This window comes from Biomphalaria glabrata, chromosome 5 (genome assembly GCF_947242115.1).
Source record: "Biomphalaria glabrata chromosome 5, xgBioGlab47.1, whole genome shotgun sequence".
In the NCBI taxonomy this organism is placed as follows: Eukaryota; Metazoa; Mollusca; class Gastropoda; family Planorbidae; genus Biomphalaria; species Biomphalaria glabrata.
In genome coordinates this window covers 41,145,896-41,169,092 of record NC_074715.1, presented here as the reverse complement: position 1 = coordinate 41,169,092, position 23,197 = coordinate 41,145,896, and the positions used below count along the sequence as shown (strand labels likewise).

Here is a 23,197-nt window from a genome sequence, read left to right as displayed (position 1 = left end):
TTTCCACAAAAATACGGCCTCCCCCGCCCCTCCCGGAAAAAACAACTCAGGGCCTGTCTGGAAAAGGGGAGGTGGCGATTATACATAAACTCTTAGATGTATGATTAGGCCTACTTTCATTTTGTGGATGGCTTATGCATTTATTTAAGATGATAAAATCTAGTTTTGATTTGTTTATGTGTACGAAATTTCGCTTTTTTAACATACTTCCGGTAAAAATACTAAAATTAGGATTGTTGACAATTGTGTTACAAACCAAAGCCAAAGCATGGCCAAGCGCAAACAAATTACGGATAATTCATCAAGTGGTCTGAAACCAAAGAAGCAAAAGAAAGATGTGATTTTGCAACCAGTTGTACAGTCGGACGCACCAGTAGAACGACAAGTATTTATATTGATCTAGATTCTAGTTATGACTATGACATCCTACTTTCTTTTTTTTTTAATTTTAAAAAAAAGTTACAAAAACTTGTGTGAAAATGAAAAAGCAATGAATTCTGAATCTCATCTAAAAATAAAAATATTGACTCAGTAATTTCCCTCTTCCGAACACCCCCTATTTTCTGACATTAACGAACACCCCACAATCTTTATTAAAATGAGCCTCTATTTTGATGACTATGACGAAACTTCTAGTGTTTTTATTTATACTTCATTTCTTTATAGTTCAGACACATTTGTCATTTAGTTTCGTTTACTCTGAAATTTGAAAAACAAGGGTTTTAGTAGTTTTACACGGGACGATGCCATTTTTTTTCTTCTAGGACAGAAGGAGGGTAGGTCCGGGGTGAAGATGGAGATTTTTTTTAGAAATTTAAGTATCAGCTAAACATGAACTATCTAACTAAATGCTTCTAAATAGACCTAAAAACACAACGTCATAGTCTATGTCATACTATGTGTAAACTGTAAATATTATATGGAGTGTTTCATGATTATATTCGTTTGTCTCAATCAATGACACTAACGAACCCTATTTTAATGTTGAGAATGCATATCAGAGGGATGTAACTCAATGCCGGGAAATGAAGATTTCTTAGATTTATTTTGTATAGGTCTTAAGTCTAACATTTTCTTACTTAATTTTGCTTTTGTTTTAGATGTTAAACAAGTGTGATGTGAATGAGTAAAAAGAAAGGGGATAACATAGTGCTGATGAGGGGTAGAGTTGGGTATAATGTGAATAATGAAAAAAAAAATGTTTTCATGAGTGGCACAATCGTGCTCTCTCTCTCTCTCTTTTTTTTCACTCCTTGTCGCTCAAATTATATACCTAGCATATCATCAACACAGTACCAGAAAAAAAAAAGTAGCTGGAGGGACAATTATTGATCAATCAGGTACCAAATTAGGTCACATTCACTAAGTGGAGTGAGCGGACTAGACGCGCAGGGTCGCACAGTTTTTTTTTTTGTTGGGTCAACTAGATCTAGGAAGTTCACAGTATATGGCCCTTTGTAAAGTTGAGGGTTTAGCAGAGAAGGGAGCAATTAAAAGAGGGAAAAGTGACACTAATCTGTCGTCTTGAGTTGGTTTAATAAGAAATTGATAATAAAATTTAAAAAAATGAATATAATATTATTTTAAAATGCAATGACTAAGAGGTGTTCGTTAGTGTACAGACAGTGTTCGTTAGCGTACAGAGCGGGGAATGGTGTTCGTTAATGTTAGCGCTGGACCTCATTGACCTGACCCTCTTCAACATCATATTTTACTAACTATGTGTAGCGTAATGAAACAATATAGCTATTTTTATTGACAAATGGATGAAGAGTTTATAGATGTTTGAGCAGCGCTTAACTTGTCCGGAAGAGGGAAATTACCATGTATAATCTGCGTTAGTCACGATTAGTTAACCGTACTAGTCTACTAATAAGGTAGGGCTCAGCCTCAGCTGCCTGGTTGTGTGGCTACTGTGGCATTGGTATGAGTTTTGATGGTATGGATGGTGGAAGGTTTGAACCCTGCCCGCTGCCATCAATTCAAATGTCGTGTGTCCTGCTGGAGTTTTGGACTAGACTGTAAATAGTGTTAATTATCTTCAACTCTGTAGGAATGTCCAAAAACATGTATTGTAAAACATTTTACAAAGAAAACAGTAAATAGTTAGATCTAGAATAATCTCTACTAGTTTATTTCTACATCTAGACCAAAATACAAGATAACACACCTAGATAATCATATGATATAGATCTGGATCTAGACTTCTAGATCTAGATTAGATAATCATCTTCTTTTTTTAAATAACGTCTGTATAACGTCTCTATAAATAAATTTCTAGAATAAAATATCCATATGAATATTATGAAACATCTCTCACTTGTCTCCCATATAAAACCCTCACATTATTTTTATCCAATAGATCTATGCTTTGTTTTGATATGGTTATAGACTATTCTTCTTGTTGTACAATAAATAATACATTTGGTGCAACGTTTCTTTAGTTCAAGCTAGACCAGAAGGGAAAATATAATGTTCAAGTTGACCAATGGATGTATGCATGTTAAGTAAAGGATGTTTAGAATTATTATTCTTAAAATTTATTTTAGACAAAATGGAAAAACAAGCAGAGAGTTCTTGTCTTCTCATCACGTGGTATATCTTTTAGAACCAGACATCTTATGAATGATTTGCGAACAATGATGCCACATTCTAAAGCAGGTGAAGTCTAGTTTTTTTTTTATTTTTTAATGAGATGTCCACATTCACAAATGAAACTGTGTATTTTATAGTCCAAACATGTAGATGTTAAAGCTGAACATATAAGCATTGAAAGTAACATACAGGATATTTAAAATTATATATGCTATTGTGCTCATAACTCTTTACTATTCTCTCATTTGAAAATCAATCTTTTTCTAGATTGACTCTTAATTTTTTATATATATTGAATTGTAAGTGTGTATTTAGATTGTTTATAAATTATTTATTTGTAGAAATGACCAAAATAGGAAATACTTTTTTTTTTTGAAATAAAATTAAAATGTGAATGAAGGATTGTTTCACTGTGTGACTTGAGTTGCATTAACTCCTTGGCTACCTATTTAGAGAGCTTGAGTTGAGTTGTGATTGTTGAGTGCCTAAGATTCAGCAAGAATTTCTGTATGATATTAAAGTCAGTTTTATAAAAAGTGTAGGGGAAAAAAAACACCTGTTCTAATCAAGAAATGTATTGACATTATATAATATATATCTATTATGGAGATCTATGTTTAAATCTACAGTTCTATAGATCTAAGAGCATTAGGAAAAGCAAATAGAGAAGAAACCTCGACAGATTTTAACAACCTGGTCAGATAGATGTAGTGGGCCTACATATAATGTAGTCCTGGTGTAGTGTGTATAGTTGATGACCTGATGGTGTTGACCACCACATGTTTTTTTTTTCTCGAGCATATGCAATAGTGGTCAGTTAAGCATGTAGATGTTTTATTTTGCAAATTGTGTAAGAAACATCTTCCTTAATTATTAGGCCTACTAACTTTATCATTGTTCTGTAATAAAAAAGCACAGAATTAAGCCTTTGGGTGTAAAAAGTTGTCCTGGCCTGATACACAGTGGCTAAGTATGCATCGTAAGTTAAAAAATCAGTAATAAGAAGGGGTTACACTCCAACATAACAATGAGAACGATGAAGAAGAAGAAGGGGTTACTTGACACTCTCAAATTATTAAGAATATTGTCATCAAATCAAGACATTAAGGTGGGCGTAATATTCAAGTTAACATGTTAGGAAAAGAGATTTGTTACCTGTGTAGAGGTGTGTCTTGAAGTCCAGCCCCCATCCCTTAATAAAGATTCTTCTCCAAGCAAACAAACTCAGTTCCATCATAAGGTGTGACCTCTAGACAGTGTCAACATGTTGACATCTGGCATAATGTGGTCACCTGTCTATCTATGAACTCAATGTTATGGACTAAACAAACAAAAGATTGTGGGGGTCGTTCATCTCTAGCTCTGGAGAAGATATACCCACACATCTAGATATATGTCTGGTCGGCATGACATAGTTAAGGAATATTACACGTTAACTAGCCCACTCAAAGGTCAATACAAAATTTTAAAATGTGCCAGCCATCACTGCTATGTATGTAATGCAAATTTAAAATGTTAAGCTTTATTTCTATTTAGATGAACACACCTTGTCTTTGTACTAAACGATGGTGCATAGTCATAGTTTTAAAAGCATATATTCTTTTATTTGAAACATAAACGTTAATGTACGGATATGTTAGAACTGACATTATTGAATCATGTCCACTTTATGAATATTAGCGGGTTTTTATTGATGTAGAGATTTTGTTTGACAACATTCAGCTGTTCCCTTCATTAAAGATCAAACTTCTTGTTCAACATTGTTTATCAGCGTCAACCACCCTTATATTGTTTGCCTTTTGCCTGCATTGTTTCGTTATTTAAGTGTTTGACGTTTCTGGAAAAGACTTAGCGCCAAGGCACCTAACAATATTAATAGAAATATAGTTACTACAGTGTAGTTGTTACTATCCGGCCAACTATTCGGCTGTAGCTGAATATTCGGCCGAAGCTGGAGCGGCTATCTGGTGCACCCCTAATATATATATATATATTATATATTCCTTTAATATGCTTTGTGCTATAACAGCCTACTAGCAATAATCTTTGCTTATATATTTGCTTTGATCAAATTTCTTTAAAGTGAAATATTTTCTGAAATGTATGTTTCAATTATTTAAATATGGATATAAATAAATTGATCATTTTTAATTTCTTTTTCTAGAGCCCAAAATGGATAGGAAAGACAAACTATTTATTATCAATGAGGTAATTATTCATTTCAGTAATTGTTTCATTTCTTCTAAAGTGAAGTATCATTTCTTTTTACTTACTAGATATCTTTCTTTTGTACAAAGCTTATATCAACTCACTCTGTCTGTCTGATAAAAAGCTTGTATGTTATTTCTCCCACCTGACAACACAAGAATCAATTAAAAAAAACAACTATTGGTCATTAATTATTTTGTTTGCTATCTCGAACAAGGGAAAGAAATTTTATTTGACTGATAAATTGAATTAGTCCCCTTTATTGCTTAAAGTTTGTAAATAAATATAAAACCTATTTTCATACGGAGTTCCCTGGTACAGTGGTTACCATATTGGCCTGAGAAGGCCTAAGCCATTGTTCAAATTCAGGTCACTCACTTTTTTCTTTTATAAATACATTTAATAAGTGATCGTGCAGATACTCCCTTCTTTCTCTCCGCCACCCCTCTTCAACTACCTCTTTCCAACTGGTCCAGACAATGATAGGATCATGGCATATTGAGAAATCTAAACAAAAACAATTAGTAAAATATTTCTAATTGCACAGATTTATTATCGTTAGACTAGATCTATAACAAATTTAATTGCATGACTGATCCAAACTAATTGATACAGTTACACTTAATATTAGATTTATTTTTTTTATTTTAAGTTTTGTTTTCTATTTTGTTAGATTTGTGAAATGAAAAATTGCAACAAGTGTTTATATTTTGAAGGCAAAAAGAAACAAGATGTATATTTATGGTAAGCAATTAGAAATATAACCTTCTGATTAATGACATTCACTGTCTGTGTGGTCAATAAAAGTGCTTACAAAATAGCATTATAATTATATCAATCAGAAATTGCATACATTTTCCAGAACGCTAAAATGTTCAATGTTTACAAATTAATTTTCAGGGCATCAAATGTTCCAAAAGGTCCATCTGCAAAATTTCTTGTAGAAAATAGTAAGTGGTGTTTAGCTTCTTATTAAACATTGTAATAGCTTAATCATTAAATTGTATAATTGGGATGAAGACCAAAAAAAATGATTTACCACTAGTCAGGAATAGAATTGAAATACTTTAATTGTGAATAAATAAAGCTGTATGTAATTATTAAAAAAGTGTAATTATCCATTTCAGGGTTTTAATAATACTTATTTTTATTTCAATAGTTCACACGATGAGTGAATTGAAGTTAACAGGAAATTGCTTGAAGGGATCTCGACCATTGTTGTCTTTTGATAAGGTAGAAAAGAAAAACTAACCAACCAACCTTAACCCACAGGCCACATATAGATTCTCTGATAAATTTCAATTATTAATGTTGCTATGATTAAGTTTTAGAAAATAGTTGATTGGCAAGTAATACACATTGATGTCCCAGAACACATATTTGGACTTATGTAGGCAGGGCTGTATGTAATTTTAAAGAAATGGGATTACGTTGTGGGGTATTAACATTTTTTTTACATATATATATATATATATATATATATATATATATATATATATATATATATATATATATATATATATATATATATATATATATAAAGAACAATAAATAGGAATGATATACTGGTACAAAATATTATCAAACCTTTTATCTTTTCTCTGCTCAAAATAGAAAGAAGGCAGAAAAAAAAAATAATGCTAGATTCAATAGAAATCTCCAAAACTGTTTTAAAAAAAGAAGAAGAAAAGCATTATTAAAGAAAACAATTATTTTTTCAGGAAATCTGACCATTGCTTATGATTATAAAGGGTATTTGAATCATTTGATTTTATTAAATATATTTGATTCTTTCAACTAGTTCAAGTTATTATTTTATTGTCTTTGTTCCTGTATCATTATTTCTTTTCAATGACATGAAATTTACACATTTATACTTAATAATGAGTGAAACTATAGTTATTGTTTGTTTTCATGTAGAGTGTTGACTTTTAGTATTGACAAATATTGTTTTTTTTTATGTTTAAATGAAACACTTTACAATAATTTCTGAATATATGTTTATGTTTCAGGCTTTTAATTCTGAACCTCACTGGATGTTGTTGAAAGAATTATTTGTACAGGTAAAATATTTGATGCTTCTCTTTCTTTTTCATCCCTGCCTTTGGTCCCATATGGCTACGAACATGCTTTCCCCAGGCATCTCAGTTCTTGTCAAGTCTCTCCAACTGTCCCCACATCTTACTTGGGATCTGCAGCCAAATCGTGGTACCATGTTTTTCTGGGTCCATTCCTTTTTCTTGAAGGTTTCAGGGTTTATCTTGTGATTGCTGGATGCAGGCTTACAAAGTGTGTGGCTTATTCTGACTTACTCATCCACAGAAAGATATCTTCTTCTTCAATTGGCTGCTGCTTTGTTCTTTGCTACAATTCCTATTTAGTAGTCTTGTCTGTCCTGCAGTATGTGAATCTTCCTGAGGCAGGTATTAATAAATACCTGTATTTTCTTCATGGTGGTGACAGTGGTTCTCCAGGTTTCTGCTCCATAGAGTAGTATTGGCTTCACAATGGTGTTAAAGAGCTTGATATTAGTGGTGGTATTTATTTTGCTGAATCCTCATTGTTCTTCATCTGATTGGAAGGCTGCTTGAGCTTAACCAATGGAGGTTTTGACATTTGCATCTGTTCCTCCATGGTTGTCCAGGACACTGTCTAGATTGGTGAAGCTTTTCACCTCTTCCAGCATCTTTCCTTGGTGTGTTATTGAACACTCTGATTTTGAACATCTTGTTGTTTATGATAAGACCCAGTCCAGCTGAGTTGTCCACAACTTTGCTTATCTTTTCTTGCTTCTGCTGTTGTGTGCGAGTGAAAAGAGCCAGATTCCAAAGTTGAGTTTGTCCAACTGCTTCTAAAGTGTCCACTGTATACTGTTTCATTTCTGGCCTGTTGATATCTCCATGATCCAATCTATGGCCAGGAAGAACAGAAAGGGAGGGAGTAAGCAGCCTTACCTTACTCCTGTTTGAACTTTGAATGTATCTTTCAGTTATCTGCCATGAACTAGCTGTAAAATTTGTAATTATATTTTTCTAAAAGTTATAATTATTTTTGTTTGTTACTGAATCAAAAAGGGAACAATAAGATGTATTAAAAAGTAATGTCAAAAAAAGCTTCATCATACTTTGATAAAAGCACACACATTATGGACTTCATTTTTTAAATCTGTTGTTGGCATCTTTTAATTAAAACATGCCTCATATCTTTATTGATATCTACCACAATTCAGTCTGCAATTGTGATATAATATACAAATGGTTGTTTTTATATTATATCCCTAGATATTTGGCACGCCAAACCATCATCCCAAGAGTCAACCATTCATTGATCACGTGTTTTCTTTTTCGATTCAAGACAATCGTATTTGGTTCAGAAACTATCAGATATTGGCAGAAGATGGATCTCTAGCAGAAATAGGTATGATGATTTAATCATAATTAATTTGTGAGCTTGTACTGCAATGTTACCTAAAGAATATGATTTAACTGCTCAGAAATACTTACATTATTTTAAGTGGCATTGGGCCTCAATAGTTTATTGTGTTGAGAGACTTAAAATGAATACAAAATAATGTCTGTGTCAGAGATGTTTGCAAAGCCATGCTTTACACAACTAAATCAGTCTAATCCTTTGCTTCTGTCTTCTTTAGAAGACTTTCTAACCATATTTTTGTTTTCATATCAAGGACAATCTTAAAGATGTCTACATTTCTGATTATAATATAGCAGTAAATTTTTTTTTTGTGTGCATAGGGCCATTTAAATTTCCTACATTCATGTCACAGGCCACAGCACCATGAAAATAAAATGAGATATGACATACTCAGTATTTATTGGATACCCATTGCACTTAAATTAATTTGATGCTCTAAGTTTTCTGAAACCTGCTTCTGATTATCAGCACACAAGTTGTCTTGTTTTCTGGAACACAAATATAAATGATAATTACTGTTCACTTTTCTTGGAAGTTTTTTATTCTAAAAGTCAACTTCTTGTTCAAAAACATTGAATAGCATGATACTGGTACCACTACCATTGCCACCTAAGAAAACTTCCAAAATATCAAAAAAGTACCTTGTTGTAAAAGCAGTGGTGTTGAATTTGGTCAAATACCTTAGGGGCATTGTATTAGTGATAGGCATCTATATACAGCTATAAGTAAATGTGGCATATATATACAGCTTTAAGTAAATGAATCACTGTTGTTTTTTAAGTTTACTTTCAACCTCCATAATGGTCGATATCAGCATGTCCATGTAACAATCACTTTATCAACCACCTTTGCTGTTACTACAGGTTTCAATGTAAAGAGGCAGCCATTTAATAACTTTATCCAAACCAATTTCAACTATTCTCTCTGCACATATTCACTGCGCCTACATGTGCTTTAGGCTGAATGAATGTTTTGCCAGTGATCTCATCAATACAATCATTCTGTTTTGGACTTCAGCTCACTGCATTCCATAGAACTTGTGTTGCCATATCTCTAGCAAACATTCTTCTATATTTGTTTACTTCTCTTCTCTTGGCAGCATCAATGATGGCAACAAAGTTAAGGGGGTTATTTAGTCATCACTTTTAATGATTCCAATAATGCTGGTTCTGAGACATCAGCTGCAACTTGTAAATGGGGATATAAACTTAAGACCTTCACATGTTCAAGAAGTTTTAAAGAATTTAATTGAACTAAAAAGAAAAAATACACTTTTTTATGATGTTCAAACTATAAGTTTGTAAGGTTTTAGTAAACAAATGAACCCATCACCATTAACCAGTTATTAATAGAACAAATTTCCCTGTAGAACCCTTCATAGGTTTCACTTGATAAATTTTTATCTTTTAAAACTAAACTTCTATTCTCTTATCACATTAAAGGCATAAGTCGCTCTCTATATTTTTGTTTCTCTATTAGGACCTAGGTTTGTACTAAATCCAATACGGATATTTGCCAGCAGCTTTGGTGGTGCAACCCTGTATCAAAACCCTTACTATGTATCACCCAATGAAGTAAGTGGCATTAAGAGATATTTAGGTCGATTTGTATTTAATCTTTTTTTTTTTAAATAATATCCTCATTGCTGTTATTCAATGTACTCCACAGTTTCGAAGAACACTCCGTCAACAGAAAGCTGACAAATACAACCAAAGACAGGAAGCTAAAGTGTCTCAAGAATTACGCAGACCTGAGATCACTTACAACATGGACCCAACAGATGAAGTATTTAATACAATTACAGAAAGTGATTTTAAAAAATGAGTCATTTTTTGTAACCTTTTTTTTTTTTTTTATTATTATTATTTTTAAATGACAAATGCACATTAAATACAAAAAAATGCCTCTTAGATTTTGTTTTATTTTAAATGGTTATAACTAAAAGAACAAAGGACTCCTTTTTAAATGCCTTTAAGGTATTATATAAAATTCATTTACATTGAAAATCATGTGGAAACATTACATTTGTATTTAATAAGCACAATACAAATAATGTAACAACATATCTAATATATACCAGTATATATATAATAACTAAACAACTAAAAATATAACACAAGTAATGTACACACACAAAACAACACTTAAGTTCATGTACATTGTCATTCTAAGCTCAATTGGTCCTAGAATCTCTGCAAAGTTAATGTTTTTTACTGCTGCTGGCAGATGATAATCTTGAAGAGCATCTTGATGAAGGTCTCCGATCATCATCTTCATCCTAAAGAGAGAAAGAAAATAACATTTTGGATGCGAGGTATAACAAATGTTATGAAATAAACTTTTTGAAAGAACTATTTAGAACAGCTTGATGTTAATCGCTGCTAGGCCTGCTAACTTAAGTTCAGTGGCAAATACTCAGTTTAGTTAATTGGAATATATACCAGTACACAATTGAGCTTTGATAATTGTATTTTAGTGTACAGCACTTGTTAAGGCAAAAAAGGTGAATTGATTTTACATTTTCTTGAGTTGTAGACAGTACTGTATGTGATCTAAGGTTCAGCAATGGTCTGGTTTCACACACTTCCCCATAAGGATAAGTCTATAGTTTTAGTATAGTATTGGAACTGCTTGCTTTATTGTGTTGAAATCTTTGCCGATAGAGTTAGGAATACAGGCTCAATTTTTGTGTGTCTTATAAGGGGCAAGGCTAGAGCGAGCCATGTTAAGTTGTGTCTGGGCTAAGAAGTCACTGACGTGGAAGTTCTGGTTATCTGCATGATACCACAAGGTGTGCAATGATTAGTTTTAATACATAGCCAGTGCATTGTAATTATTATGTACATCTTATGATGTTAATAAGATGTACGTTAATAAGATGTACATTTCATATTTTATGCTTCATGCCAGAATCATAATCATATCATTATATATAGCCTACTCATTCTACATTTTTAACTGTCAGCATCATCTGCTTGTTATTTCTACTGTTTGCTTGTTGTGTCTACTCTTAATAGTTGAGTGAAAGACTGACAGATCTGTCAGGGACCCAGACAAAAACATATGTGACTTGTAAATTGTTGTTACAAACTACACATACCAAAAACCTGACAAGGGAGAAGGAGATAATTCACAGAAATTGTTAAAATATTAATTGCTTGTCAAATGTTTCACACAGTAGTTTCTAAATAACTCTTGACTTAAATTAACTATCCTTAAGGTTTTGATGGTTTTTCTTTCCTTTTGGATCTCTCAAACTAAAGATTATGATGTCAGCCTTTGGGTGAAATACTTAAATCACCTTGAAAAAAGACTTCATCATATCTGCACCTACGGTTAGCACTTAAAGTTTAGTGGGCAAATGAACAAGGCGTATTATTCTTGCAGCACCCCAAAATAAGCAAACATCTAAAAATTAATGAATAAACAATAAATGAAATTGAAATAATTTGTTTACAGTATTTTTACCATTAGATACATACTAAATTTTATTTTGTTCACCTTGTTACTATACAACTGCTAATTTGACAAAACATGCACTGACTTGTTTGAGTAAAAAAAATCAATATTAAACAAAATTGCTCTGCCTTAACATAACAATACAAAGGTGAAATATATGACAACATATAATACATCTACAGAATGAAAAAGTGTGTAAAGAAAAACAAATATAACAATTTCAAGAACTTTAAATTAATGTACATTTAATGTAAATATTTCAACATTTGTGATGAATTTATCATAAAATTGTTATGCAAAGAAAGAATACAACATGGCCTTGAAGTTTGTATTAAAAATGAAATCTGTCAGATTTGATTTATGCTTCCTCAAAGTTTTGTGTGTATGCATATGTTAAAAATAATTTTTACAAAAACAAAACTTTTCTTTCCAGGGACAAAACTGCAATAATGACCTAATAATGTTGCAATGCATTAATACTTTCTTTTTAGTTAAGGAAACTAACATTATTTCACGACAAATATTTAGTTTTGGCAACTTCTAGTGCCAACTTTACCATTTCACTATGAAAAATTTTGAATATTTAAAGGGATGCACAATTACAATAGAAATGGTCCAATTGAAATGATTTTATTGTTAATCTAAATTTGTAAGGAAGATTTTTTAGCACAAATTTTAAGCTATTAAAATACATCAAGTAAAATTACATAATCTTCTAAGAGACATCTGTACACAACTTCTTATAAAGAAACTACATTTACTTAGAAAAAAAATCTATATTTAAGTTTATCAATTAAGAATGTTGAAACTGTACTGCAGATTATTGTGTATTTTGTATGAAATGTATACATATGTGTGTTATAAAATGGGTGTTCAGGTTTTTGGCACATCGGCACAATTTAGACCATGTCATTAAAATGGGTTTCACAATTAGACAGTTACCAACAAAAGGATAAATACAAATATGTGAATCAACTTTTTTTTCTTTTCAGTAGGGAAACATTTATTTAAAAACATGCATAACTAATAATGGATTTTCGTTAAAAAAGAGAATGAAACCTAATTATTGAGTCAAAACAACTGTACATAGAAACTTGAGTTGTCATTCATTTCTCTTGAAATGGATAATGCTTGCCTGCACATAAGTAGACCTAATGTATTGTTCTATTCAATTCTTTTATGGCAGTTTCAGTAAATTATCATATTTTTCATGGCTACATTAAAACTGTTTTCAATAATCTAATTTTATAAATTTTTTACTACCGGAACTTACGAAGAATTTTGAAATAAACAAAACTCAGATTAACTTTGAAATTTAGGTAAAACTGCAATATTCAGTACGAAAAAAAATAATTTAATGTATTCTTACCCAAGATTTTTACTCTTTTTGACATTTTAAATAAAAAAAAATAATAACTTTAATAATAGGTTTACTATAACAGCATGCACATACCACAAATACAATGCCAAAATTTGAAGGATCACACTCAGACCTTCTCTTCTTCACTTTCTTCATCACTTATTATAGGATGTCTCACTTTAACAGAAGCTCTTCTCTTAGCATTTTTACGAGGTTTTTCAGCCTATGGTAGCAGAGAAAGATTTTTTTTTACAAAGGTGAGTGGAGCATGTGCTAACAAACAAACAAACAAAACTATTTAAAAAAACTATTGAAATAAATGTAAACAAATTACTTCTTTAGATTTCTTGCCTCCACCTTCCTTCTTTTTTCTAGAACGAGGAGCCTGACCTGCAAAAATTGATCAGTTCATTTTAACATGCAGCGGGATTATCTAGTTTCTGGAAATTACATCATTGTATACATAGCTCATTTAACACTTACTGTCTTCATCATCACAATCTTCTTCACTTTCTTCTTCTTTCTCATCTTCTTCACTATTGTTTTCTTCTTCTGTTGAAGAATCCTCTTGTTTGCCTTTAGCCATGTCTTTTTCAAGTTTCTCCCTAGCATTTGTACAAACTGATTGTAGAACGATTGAATCTTCATATATCTGTTAAGATGAGATTTATCAGACCTATATAGTAATTTGTAAGGATCAAGTCAAAAAAGTTTACTTGAAGAAAAAAAAAAGATGCATGGTACACAAAAATTAAATATTGTCTGTACTCTACAAAAATTAAATATTGTCTGACTAAATATTTGTTTACATGTACTGGTACTTGTAAACTAATCCAACTTACAACAGAACCCTCCATATTGAAACTTTGAGCATTCTGACATAGCTCTATAATGTCTGCTTCAAGCTCATCCAGAGTACGATAGCGATGTGTGGAAATACGGGTCTAGAAAAGAATTATTTGGTTTAGTAATGTGAAAAGTAATAAGAACAGGGAATAAAATATTTTAGCAATAATGAAGCAATGGACTATGAAAATACTAGATCTAATACAAATGTAAATTATAAGTAAACACAAATAGATAATCAATTAAGTACATTTTATAAGTTTATATAACCTAAACTAAAAGGGATAGTTTTAAAGATAGGTTTAAATCTTTTTTTATAATTGTTTTTGGAAAATGCCTAGAATTGGCATTGTTTGCCATGTCTCTAGATTAACTATACCACTGTTGATTTCAAAATGTTAATTTGGGTGGGTAGATGAGATCAATATCTTTTTGTTAACATATTTATTTCAATTACAGACCTGCCTACCAAAAAAAGTCCAAATGCGTAACGCTGATGGTCAAAATGCGTATTTTGGCACCAGAATGCGTAACACTTACGCGATCCACTATTTTGTCATATATATATATATATATATATAATATTAGATCTCGATGTCATGATTAGATCTACAATCTAAATCTAGATCAATACGACAATACAATAGAGATGATATCTAGACTAGATCTGGATCTATGTCTATATAATTTATAATGAATATAATCTACTAATCTACTCTAGATCTGGGCTCAAGTGTTACAGATGCCGTGGATCTATTCCTGTATAACAAGTTATCTAGATTCTAGATCTAGAATCCAGATCTAGATCTAGACTTGATATCTACAATGTCACTCAATGTGTTTTGAATCGATAGCACTTCGATATTTTTTTCTATACAAATGAATACGGGAATCAGGGATTCAACATAATTAATTTCTACTAATGAACTTACAAAAAAAAAAAAAAAAGTCACGTTGGTCACCGTTTGTATCAGCTAACTGACGGTACCAACCTGGTACCAACCCGCCACTCCCTCACTCTTGCGTTCTTCATTTCTAGACTAAATCTAATGGCTATTAAGAACCAATCAACGTATAGATCTGGACACAATGTGTTCCCCCACCTTTTCTGTTACCCCCCCCCCCTCCAGCCCAACAGGACGGCTTAGCGTGACCTCCGTGACCGCTCGTAAGCTAGTCAAGAGAGGGGAAAAAAAAGGATACGAAATGCGTAACGCGACGGGTTAAATGCGTATTTGCGTACTGACTGTCATTTTTGGGAGATTTTGCGTAACGAATACGCATTTTGCGTAACGGTAGGCAGGTCTGCAATTATACTTTAATTTATACACTTTTGTAATTCTTTCCTCTACAATAAAATCTCACTTTTAATTCTTTCATTTTGTTCAGATTTTATAGAAATACATTTCTATTTTTTTTTTTGTAATCTAAATTATAAACACTGTTTTGAGATTTAGAAAATAAATTTCAATGGAACTATCATTTCAACATTCTTTTTCATAAAGCTTAATATAGTTCAGAAAATTAAAACCTTTTCTCAAAAAAAAAAAAAAAAAATGTTTGAAGTCTGTACTTAAAATAAGCTATTTTTTCATCTTTCATTCTTTATCTAGGGGACTTAATTTGGCACTTGGCTTTTGACATTAGTTGGGGAAAGTAAAGGCAGTTGGTTGTTGTGCTGACCACACGACACCTTGTTAACTATCAGCCATAGAAACAGATAACCTTTACCTCATCTGCCCCATAGATCACAAAGTCTGTACTTTACTACTTTCTTAAAAATTTTATGTTGAAAAATATGAATTAAAAAAAAATATTTAATTACATTATACATGAAAAAAATAAATAATACTTTGTGTAAATCCTACAAATAAATAGCAAATGTTTTGTTGCATGACATGTATTCAAATGAGTTTACAATAAATGGACAGAGAAAAAAATGTTGCATTAAGTACTTGATAACCAGCCATTGACATTGTCTATTTTCTTCTTTTTTTTTCTAATAGAATTAGGGCAATATTATATTTAAATCCTTTTAAAGAAATTGATAGTAATGACTTACTGAAACTCAAGAAGAAATCTTTTCAAATAATCAATAGCATGAATCTGTTATCAAAGCAGTGAAAAGCTATAAAGTAACAAATCATCTATAAGTTGTTCTTACAACTGTAGCCACCAGAATGTACAATTTTCTAAACCTTCGTTGCTTAATTGCTATGATTTTCACCAACTTGTAAAATTGACTGTAATTACTTAGAAATGCTAACTGCAACTAATAAAGTGAACTGATTCAATTGATGATACTGATGTTTTTCATGTCTGTTGCTTTTATATGTTTGCTTTGATGAAACTTACAGAAATTTTCTTGAAATCTATAGGATTCTGAATGATTTCGTAGTATTCTGGCATGAGCTTTTTGGAAGGTAGATGCATGAACATACTACTCAGTAACCGACCATTGCTGTAAAATAAAATACAACACTACAAGAAACAGAGACAAGTCAGACAAAGAGGAGGGGCCAGATCAGCAAGGCTTGTGCTGGCATTCCCATTAACTTACACTAATTTTCTTGAAGTCCAAGGGGTTGGGAATGATTTCATAGTATTCTGGTGCAGCCTTGCGTGATGGCAGCCGCATAAACATTGTGCTCAGCACCCTCCCATCACTAGAAATACATAAAATCAATCAATAGCCAATACCCTCAATGTCTCTAATGAGGCAAAGAAGGAACAGCAATTTTATACTAAAATATAGAAACACTAATACAAAAAAAAAATCAACCAAGAACATTTTAAGGTAAATGTACAATGCTTGTTTACACATAAGTGCTATTCACTACTGGAAAAAAAAGATTAGATGACAAAGAGGAGGAGGGGTAAATTACAATTTAGCTTGTGTAAATGTCAGTTTTTAAGATCATTATGTTAGGATAAATACTGTTAGGAAAGATTTAAAGATATTTTTCAGTTTTTTCAATAAAAAATAAACTATGATGCACTTATATTCTTGAATGATGACATAAAAAAAACAAGAAGCAATAAAAAGACAGCACAAATTTTGGGTCATAAAATGGATATTGAGTGCCATTACAACTACAGGTAGTAATAATTTTAAAAATATAACTATGATATTATATTAAAAATTAATGAATTAAAACCTTACTTGTCTTTATAGTTGACTACAATGTTGTAGAGTTTCCTCATTACTTTCGTAATGGCTGGGGGATTTGGCAGCTGCTTCTCCAATGGTGGACGGCCACGCCTCTTTTTTTCTTTAGGCTCATCATCAAGTGGGTCAATTTGTTTTTTTCTACTGCTACTTGGTGTGGCAGCCTCTGACTTTCGCTTTTTTGGTTTCTTTGGTTTTTTAGAAACTTCTTCAACAACTTCATCTAAATTTCCATCTTCAATAGCCTAAAAAAAAAAAAAGATTGCAATAAATAACTATACTAATAATTGCATTGTTGCTGACTGATTCAACTTTTTATTACTGATGTATACACGAGAGAGTGTGAAACATTAAAATTACTCAATAGAAATATTTTTTAATGTATTTAACTAGATCACTAATCTTTGAAAAAGCAGATTTATTAGAAATGAATAATGTCAATAATAATAATAATATACAAACCCTGAGCCATTGTTTTTCAGTCAATGAATCAGAATAATCTACTTCTTTACGAGCCCGATTTCCTCTACCAAATAATTTATCTTCTTCATCTTCCATTGTAAGCCTCTCTACTTCTTTGTCATCTTTAACAATCCATAATGGAAGTTCACCTTCTTCCATTAAGCGAGGTTTGCGATTGCCATCTCTGGCTTCTGACCTTCTGCGTTCAATGTCCATTCGCTAAATTAAAAGAATAATAATTTTGGTTACCAAGCAATATAATATAATATATATATATATATATATAAATATATATATATATATATATATATATATATATATATATATATATATATATATATATATATATATCATCTTGCTAATTTTTAGTGCACCACCAAGTAATTGTAAAACTGGTATAACTAGGAAATATTTTATGATCCAAATGGAATAAATTGATTTTGAATGATATCTTTACATATTTTTATAAAAAGTAATAAAAAAAAAAAAAAAGACAAATGGAAATCTGGAGCTAACCATCCCATGGCACTAAAAAAAAAATCAGGATTACATTACAATCATTTCAAATTGGCAATAAAAGTTTTGTTTAGGCAACAAAGAGTTAAAATATATCTAATACAAATCTGATGAAAAGATGAATGATAGAGTTAAAGCTACAAAAAATGCATAGTATAAACATAATCTTACTTGGAACAATTCAAACTCATCTTCTGTCCTGGCAATCATTTGATTTATAGTCTCATCATCTGGAAACTCATCTTCCTCCTGCAATGAAAGATATATATATATATATATATATATATATACACAAGTAACCTATCAAACTGAACTGTCACATCACCTCTACGATGAAAGTAAAAAAAAAAATGAGATGATCAAGCATTCATTTCACAAAATAAGCAGCTGTATATGTTCCTCTTTCAAAGCCGCTAAAAATTATGAAAATACAAATTTATAATAATTAAATAACCAATTGGTCCCATTTGGCAATGTACTACAGATACAGATTATAACAGAACATAAGCTGTTTTTAATTTGGTACTTTTGCAGTTAATTTGGCTTAGGTATAGAAATGTTTAATTAACTTCTTATGCTCATCTACTTTCATCAGTCTCAAGAACATTTTGTAAAATCTTGTCTGTAGTTGTTTTTAAGTGAATGGATGGATGCTCAGCAATTTTTCATATTACCCATTCAAATATCAACATCTGTGCTGTCTCTTATACTTAAGTACTTTTGACTAATGCAACACAGTATCCTAAACATTCCTTGCTTGCACCCTGGAGTAAGTACATCAAATTATCCACTTATTTACTTTTTTTCTTATCTACACATTATGTTTGTTGTAGCGTAGCATTCCTTGATCAAGTTGACATAAAACAAGGTTACAAAGACAGTTTGTGTGGAAACACAAACTTAAAATCGGCCCCCGAAGTGGTCCACCCAGGCAGGCTTCAATATTTTCAGAAAGAACATCCAAATGAAATTATATCAAAGACAAATGAGAGATAAGGATGGAGAAAGAAGGTTGACAGATCTTGTGTAGTGCCCCAATGATGCTGCAGATCAAAGGATAGGTGCAAGTGAATGCAAAGTTAGATGTGAACCTGGCCTAACTAGTTCCCCTTTCAGACCTTGTGGTCTATAGGGCAGATGATGTAAAGTTCATGTTTTTGTGGCATACGGTTATCGAGGATGTCATGTAGCCAGCACAACGACCAACCGTCTTTACTTTTCCCCAACTAATGTCAGGTACCCATTAGAGCTGGGTAGACTCAGAGGCGCCCAAGGATTCCAAAGTTGAAAATCCCAGTATTCGAACCCGGGACCCTCGGTTCGGAAGCTAAGTGCATTACCGAGCCTCTCCTGGTCTTCACTTAATGTAATTGTTTTGTAAAACAATACATAAAAAATATGTTCAAGAAAATGAAGTTTATAAGATTACTATTCCTTTTAAATTAGGTCTAACTTAAAATGCATACTAATTAGCTTTTTCTCTTTAAAAAACTGCTTGCATAACTGATTTTAAAAATTATATTTTTCGTTTTCAGGAGAAAAAAAAGTAGCCGTTGCATCAGAACTTTGAATGGTCTAAAATATTGTGATGTCGGATTTTCAATATCTTTTCTAGTTTACAAGATCTAAACGGGACGGACGGACAGAAATTTCGCACAAAACTAATAGCGTCTTTTCCCCTTTCGGGGGCCGCTAAAGGGTTTTAATATGTTGAGGAATAGCATCAAACACAGACTAATTAAAACATTTTACTGCATAAATTTTTTTTAAATTAACCACCTTCTTTCTCTTTTTGCACAAAATCCTAATGCTTTATTTCAAGAAGGCAGCCAGAATCAAAGCCTAGCAAGTGGATGGTCTTACTACCAATGTTTGTGAAACATTGATACACTTTCTATTCATCCTTTAACATCTTTCTTGTGTTCATTGATGTAAGGTCTTAACTTATATGTGTTAATGGGCTGCATAATATAGTAGTTAGTTCATCTTCCTATAATTTTTATAAATCCCATATTTAACTTTTACTAGTAACACATGTTCTACCAAGCCTCAGATCCAGCCTTCTTGTTCAATGCATTTATTCACCTCTTATGTACTGTTCAAATCTAAATAGGGAATAGTTATCCATATCACAAATTTACAATGTAACCACTTTTTTTCTTGTGACAATTACCTCATCTTCATCAGCTTCTTGGGTGAGCAAAGCTTGCAAAAACTGTTTTCTCTCAGATGTAGTGGATTTATTGTCAAACATACCAGCCTGGATGACCTTTGAGTCAACATTCAGTTTATATCTGGCTGCAGCTTGAATGCGTTCTTCAACAGAATTGACAGTCATAAGTCTTAGAACTCTGACTTCATTCTTCTGGCCAATACGATGAGCTCTGTCCTGTGCTTGTAGATCCTACAGATAATACAAAAAGAAGCCATTTATCTTATCTTCTTATCTTATATAATACAGACGTTACTTCAAAAAAGACGATAATTACGTCCTACGCGTCATGCATATTAACCAATGACTTAAATTCTGCCAAGTCACTGGTTTTCCTGGCTAGCTCAGGCAACCCATTCCATGCTCTAATAGCACTAGGGAAGAAGGAGTATTTGTACAAATTTGTCCTAGCATATGGGACGAGGAATGTGCCTTTATCTTTGTGTCTTTCAGAGTATTTTATTTGGGGAAAAAAAAAGAAACATTTAAGAAATAAAAATGTACCTGCTGCATAGCTATTTTATAATTTATAACATCTTCACAAAGACTTGAAAAGAAATACATTTATTTAAAATCTACTTGAGACTTGTAATTAAATAATAGTAACTCACATCAATAAATGTACAAGAAACTAATAAAGCTAATAAAATTTACTATTTATACATTTATGTATGATGTTATATTTTTACTTTTTTAAAATGCCACTAGATGAAATATTAATATCTGAAAAACAATACCTGATGAGGATTCCAATCTGAATCAAATATGACCACAGTATCAGCAGTCTGCAAGTTAAGACCCAAACCACCAGCTCGTGTACTAAGCAGGAAGATAAAGTATGGAGAATCTTTAGAATTGAACATATTTAATAGCTGGCCTCTGTCTTCTGATTTTGTGGTTCCATCCAGACGAAGGTAGCGGAATCCTGAAAAAAAAAATTGATTAAATGATTAAAATCTATACAAAGCACTCTGTTCCAATGAACCCAAAAACTTGATTCTTTGTTAACATCACACACTGTCCACTGCTCTCTCAAAACTTACTTCCAGCCATTCTCTCTTTCAGTCCAACTAACCTATGTTAGTAAACTTAGATTATACATACGCACACACATACATCCCTGACAATTAGGAAATTTTCATTTAAGATTAGCCTCAAGATGAGTTGTGATTACTGAGCACCTAGAGGTACTTCAAGACTTCTATCAGATCCACTCATATGACCACATAAAGATATTGGATCATAGTGCAGACATGTTATACAAAGGTACCACACAAACAAACAAATATATATGTGTATGTATGTATTAGTACCTCTATAAACAAAGTAGTCCTCCATGATACTCATCAATGATGTCATTTGACAAAACAACAGAACTTTGTGATTTGTTTGTTTCAGCTTAGGAAGTATTCTATCTAGTAGCTCAAATTTTCCAGAAGAACGGTAAAGTTCAGGCCTGAAAAAATATGATTCAGTGTCAATTATAGGTATTTATTAATGCAAGCATGAAAGAGTTTGGTTTGTGTGATATATCAACCAGCTACTCCACGTATTTGTTTCCAAATTTATCACTCAACAATGAAATTGAAATGCTGGGACCATTAAAAAATTATTGTGTTGTCCAGTTTCTGAAAATGGCTAAAGAAATAACAAAAATGCTTTTCTTTTTCCTCCACACCGTCCAACCATTTGTCACTGAACCATCATTATGTGATGATAGGCCAGCTACATTTTTATTAGAAGCAGTCATAACATGATATTCCAAAATTTGTGGGCAAACAATGGTGATAATTTATTAGAAACTGAATTTTACCTACAAATAATAATGAACAAGAATTACCCGCTGATACTGCCATGAATTCCCAAGTGGTCAGCAATAGCTTCCTCAATATGTTGAAACATAAAGGGATGATTACAAATCTTTCTCAACTGCATGATAGTGTTCATAAGTGTCTTAGTGCCAGCTTTGCCCTAGAAAAGTAAGAAACAAACAACGTCAACATGATACTTTGTTGTTGGTTTTACAAAAAAAAAATGCTGTATTTACAATATAAAATAATAAACTACCTTATTATCTATATTTGGAAAGAAGAAACAATAAAAAGTGCTCAAACCATACTGGTCCACCAGAATTGTATATAAATAGTTTACAGATTTATCACCAATGTTTGTTTTTACTTCATATATATATATATATATATATATATATATATATATATATATATATATATATATATATATATATATATATCAATTAAGATTTCAGTTCAGTGCTAGTACAGATTGCTTACCTTTTTATCTTTTTCTGAACCATCAGTAAGAAGAACACCCCTGGACTGCATGTGATTATAAATTAATCTCTGGAGTGCTGACATGTCGCATTTGATCACATACTCAACCTGGTATTCACATTTATAAGACAATTATGAGAATGCAACAAATGTTAAAATCACTATAAGTAGGAGCAAATTACTACACTCTTTAAAGGAAGTACATAATCATATTTAGTTTACCTTTTCTGGTAATTGAGATTCAACTTCTTTTTTGAGGCGCCTCAACAAGAAAGGCCTCAACACTTTATGTAAACGTCGAATGATCAACAATGTTTCTTCCTGATTCAACTCTACCTGTAATGTCACAACAAAGAAATAGGGTCAGTAACCATATTGGTAAGGATAGAGAAACAGGAAACATTTAACAGCAGCCAACTTTCAGAGTTGCATAATTCTTTTTTTTTTTTTTTAATAACACAATAGATGACAATGAAATGCATTAATTTGTCATTGAATTAAAATAGTAAAAAATGACTCTTACCTTTTCACCTGTCATTGCAAAGGGTGCATTGAACCATTGTTCAAAAGTGGCACAGGCTTTGAAGATGGATGGCAGCAAGAAGTTAAGCAGAGCCCACAATTCTGGAAGCTTGTTCTGAAAGCAA

At 31.8% G+C, this 23,197-nt stretch overlaps 2 protein-coding genes across 5 annotated transcripts in view; one reads left to right on the top strand and one right to left on the bottom strand.

Annotated features, from left to right (window-relative positions):
- Positions 1-218: 218 nt before the first annotated feature.
- LOC106064985 (ribosome biogenesis protein BRX1 homolog) lies at positions 219-10,140 on the top strand. Its single transcript, XM_013223689.2, has 10 exons — positions 219-385; positions 2,550-2,661; positions 4,760-4,803; positions 5,477-5,547; positions 5,704-5,753; positions 5,963-6,036; positions 6,816-6,866; positions 8,085-8,220; positions 9,715-9,809; positions 9,904-10,140. The coding sequence occupies exons 1-10, from the start codon at positions 269-271 to the stop codon at positions 10,057-10,059; spliced, it is 906 nt and encodes a 301-aa protein (XP_013079143.1). The 5' UTR covers positions 219-268; the 3' UTR covers positions 10,060-10,140.
- The window catches only part of LOC106064963 (probable global transcription activator SNF2L2), a 19,519-nt gene continuing 6,458 nt past the window's right edge, over positions 10,137-23,197 (bottom strand). For 2 of the 4 annotated variants that reach the window (XM_056029519.1, XM_056029521.1), the window contains exons 16-31: positions 23,074-23,187; positions 22,773-22,886; positions 22,551-22,658; positions 22,100-22,230; positions 21,573-21,715; positions 20,997-21,184; positions 20,221-20,451; positions 18,219-18,296; positions 17,532-17,750; positions 17,064-17,314; positions 16,461-16,566; positions 13,897-13,998; positions 13,538-13,706; positions 13,389-13,444; positions 13,188-13,277; positions 10,137-10,513 (exon numbers count right to left, since the gene is read on the bottom strand). In XM_056029519.1, the coding sequence (XP_055885494.1) occupies positions 10,436-10,513; positions 13,188-13,277; positions 13,389-13,444; positions 13,538-13,706; positions 13,897-13,998; positions 16,461-16,566; positions 17,064-17,314; positions 17,532-17,750; positions 18,219-18,296; positions 20,221-20,451; positions 20,997-21,184; positions 21,573-21,715; positions 22,100-22,230; positions 22,551-22,658; positions 22,773-22,886; positions 23,074-23,187 (2,178 nt within the window). In that variant the 3' untranslated portion in view covers positions 10,137-10,435. Of the gene's footprint in view, positions 10,514-13,147; positions 13,278-13,388; positions 13,445-13,537; positions 13,707-13,896; positions 13,999-16,255; positions 16,362-16,460; positions 16,567-17,063; positions 17,315-17,531; positions 17,751-18,218; positions 18,297-20,220; positions 20,452-20,996; positions 21,185-21,572; positions 21,716-22,099; positions 22,231-22,550; positions 22,659-22,772; positions 22,887-23,073; positions 23,188-23,197 lie in introns of all 4 variants that reach the window. The other 2 variants (XM_013223639.2, XM_056029520.1) reach the window with 2 other exon arrangements.

Bases quoted from the DNA above. Each gene is read 5' to 3' on its own strand.
- LOC106064985 (XM_013223689.2), top strand. From the start codon at position 269: ATGGCCAAGCGCAAACAAATTACGGATAATTCATCAAGTGGTCTGAAA. The intron at 5,548-5,703 runs GTAAGCAATTAG...ATTAATTTTCAG, and splicing joins AAACAAGATGTATATTTATG to GGCATCAAATGTTCCAAAAG. The intron at 8,221-9,714 runs GTATGATGATTT...TTTCTCTATTAG, and splicing joins TGGATCTCTAGCAGAAATAG to GACCTAGGTTTGTACTAAAT.